At 31.9% G+C, this 3494-nt stretch overlaps 1 protein-coding gene across 4 annotated transcripts in view; it reads left to right on the forward strand.

Annotated features, from left to right (window-relative positions):
• Nucleotides 1-3494, forward strand: part of XRCC4 (X-ray repair cross complementing 4) — a 239926-nt gene that overhangs the window by 28301 nt on the left and 208131 nt on the right. For all 4 annotated transcript variants that reach the window (XM_019652565.1, XM_019652564.1, XM_019652567.1 and 1 more), the window contains one exon: nt 2233-2408. In XM_019652565.1, coding sequence (XP_019508110.1) covers nt 2233-2408 — 176 coding nt within the window. The remainder of the gene's footprint in view (nt 1-2232; nt 2409-3494) is intronic.

Below are 3494 nucleotides of genomic sequence, written 5' to 3' on the forward strand. Positions count from 1 at the left end.
TCAGGTATCTGTAACTTATCGAAACACAAAATATGAAATTATTCCTCAAATGGGAAGCATTTGGCTTCTTATTTTTATATTTTTTCAGAAGAGCTAATTGGGTATTTGGAAAGTTAAGAGATTTGATAGTAATAATCATCTTAAATATGCATCTGCTTCAGAGAGAGAAAAAATATGTAGAAGTATTTTAGAAGCTATAAAATTCACATAAAAATATAAGACATTTTATTCTTACCTGTTTTTAAAAGCTGTGTTGAGATTCATTTCAATATCAGACTCATTATCAAAAATTGATCATGAAATATATATGGATACATTCCAAGACTCTCTTCCTCAATGCCTGTCGTAGGGCTTCCAGACACTTCATTGCACCAAACCAAAGTTATGAAAAGCTGTCCTATAGTTTTAGGGATTCTTTAATTAAGATTTCATTATTTTCTGTAGTATTTCACACTGATGTGTTTTTTAATATCATGGAAGGGAATAATTTATCCGGTCTTCCATATCTTTGCCTCACCTCAAAACAAAACAACTAGAGAGACATAAATATGAATCCCAACTTCACCACTTACTGACTCCATGGCCCTAGATAACTACTTGACCTCTCTGAGCTTCGATTTTCTCATGTGTAAAATGAAAATAATGTCTATTTTTCAGTGTTATGAGGAATGAAATAGGTAAATGTAACCGTTAAATATAAAAGTATGGAACCGTATGGTCTTTCATCTTAGTGGTAGCCTGAGTTGACACAGGAAACCACCCAGTCACACTCATATTCCAAACAAATGTAGATTAAATCTTCTAAATTGAAAAGCAAACAGACACATCATAGCTTTTGAATGTAAGAAAGAGAAAATTCCAGGTATGAAGAGATACCTGGAAACCAAATTGGTTAATGGGAACTACAACTTAACTATAGGTTCATGGAATATCTGAACTACATATATGTCTAAATGATTGTGATTGTAATACCTGAGTGGGGTATGATGTTAAGACTGTAGGCTTCTTAAGGAATTGGGACTGATCTCTTAATATAAAGAAAGGAACCTAGAAGTGTTATCTTGTGAATGAAATCATCATTAGAATCAGACCAATTAATAAAGGCTATGAGTGAATAAATGTTCTGAACAAAAATCAGAACCCTAAGCCTCTGTCATGTTTAGGTGGGAATTTTAAATTTAAATTCTTTGCCTCAAGTGTAAAAACCAAGTTAAGAAATTAATTTTCAAGATCGGTCCAGAATGGTGAAACCTGTAGGGACTCCATGAAGGGCAAACCAGCAGCCTTCATTTAAGACCACCTCTGGTGCCCAGAGCTCTTGATAATTTGGCTGGAGGAGAGCCATGCTGAAGCATTATAAAGCATAAAAGGAAAAAAGCAGAACAGGAATGTGTCAGCAGATAGGAGAAACCACACGTAAATACCCAGGAACCACACATAAAGACCGATCTGAAAGAAATTTTAAATATGATTATTAGATTCAAATTTTTATAAGGATTGTGGGGCAAGAACAGGGTATGATGAAAAAGAAGTATCTAAAATTGAACATATGATTATTGAAGTAAATATCTTTATGAAGGAGTACGAATAAAAAATCAGCTTGAAATATACCTAGGTGAGAGAACTGGAAACCAGATGTAGTATAGTGTGTATGCCGGAGAGGGGACACTAAATAAATATTAGTTCCCTTCCCTTTCCTTCCTCATCACCTCCTTTTATTGCCTCCGCACCCCCATTTCTATTGTCAGCAAATAATGAGATGAGACGAATGAGCTCCACTTTTACTTTGATTTGACTTTGCCCGTATGAGTGAGAAATAGACGATACACTATTTAATCTCTTTAATAATGGAGGCAAGGAAGAAAGATGTAGTAAAATACTGAGCTTATTAATGATTATAGGAAATAATTTAGCTTTGTGGCCTAGGAGCAGATACATAAGATGGTAGTTTCTGTGGTCATTTACAATGCATGTATTTCATCTGAGAATAGAGAAAAAATGCAAGGAGTCTAATAATTTTTAGGTAAGATGACACTAAATTAATGCATTTTCTGAAAAATTGCTAATTCAGTTAAAAGGTATAATTTGACTTAAAAATTTATGGTGTGGGGTTTGACCTTTTTGTTTAAATTTCTGTTATATAAGTGATAGATTAGTAGCAACAGGTATATATGCTTATATGTTTAGAAATTTATTTTTCACTTCAAAACTTTTTATTAATGTTTCCCATAGTTTGTGAATCAGCGATTTCCCAAGAAGCTGATGACATGGCAATGGAAAAAGAGAAATATGTTGATGAGCTGAGCAAAGCATTGGTGTCAGGAGCAGGACCGGCTGATGCATACAAGTTTAATTTTTCTAAAGAGTCTTGTCATTTCTCCTTTGAGAAAATCCTGAAAGATGTTTCAGTAAGTAAACCTTTGCAAAATGTGAAAATGTCAGAGTGCTTATGAAGTACTATTTAAGTAACTAGCATATTATTCCCAGAATACCTTAGAATTCAAAGTTTGAAAAGTACTTGGTTTCTAAGTTGGAAAAATGTTTCAAAGTTACAGTAAATGCTTGGTATTAATGAATTATGAAAAATGATTAATGGAAAATGTATTTCATTTTCAATGCTTTTTAAATAAGTATTTTAGAGTTAATTATATGAATGAGCAGTTTTGCAAAGTAAGGTTAGAATGTTTAAGCCATTGAGACAAGGTCTGTTGAAATAACTTTGGGAATATATTGATTTTAAGAAAGAAAATAATATATTCACCTTTGAGCATTTAACAATTATGACATTTTCTACTTATTAGAATGTGTTTGATATAGTTAAGTGTAGTAGGACTTATAATTAGGAGTTAAGATGTTTTACTTATATTTTCGAACTTAGAAGTATTACAGTAGAAAGAAATAACTCAACCCAACCTTTACAAAGCAAGCTTGCGTGCTTTATACACAAGGATATTTGCTACTTGTCCTGTGCAGTTCCTACACCAGTTGAGATCAAGTTAGGTGATTTATTTATCAAAACTGTCATACTTACTGTTTGTATATTTTACTCAGGTCTATGGGATAGAGATTGAATTATTTGCTTTTTGCCACTGATTTATCAATCAGATATGAGCTTTATTGTAGAAAAAAGGGAGAGCACTCTTTATTACATTTGGTTTAGAGACAGTTACTGACAATTTGTCAATTTGTGCTACAACTAAATTGAGTTTAAAAAATTCTTTTAAAAAACCTTCAATTCAGAATGAGTAAATTTCATCAATTTGAGAACATTTGAGGTAACAAATGGAATCATTTTTTTTTCAAATATATATTATCATATAGAGAATAATACAGAGAGACTGGCTTCAGTAATTATTTCTATCTAGAAGATATATACTTTTTCTAAGTAGCTGCCAATATGTGTAAGTTTCAATTAGCTAAGTCTTTAAAATGATAATTTAAAATAGGTTAAATAGGAAGGTTTGAACTGGCTATGGACATTTTCTTTGTCATCA

The sequence above is a fragment of the Hipposideros armiger genome, unplaced genomic scaffold (assembly GCF_001890085.2).
Source record: "Hipposideros armiger isolate ML-2016 unplaced genomic scaffold, ASM189008v1 scaffold_182, whole genome shotgun sequence".
Classification (NCBI taxonomy): Eukaryota; Metazoa; Chordata; class Mammalia; order Chiroptera; family Hipposideridae; genus Hipposideros; species Hipposideros armiger.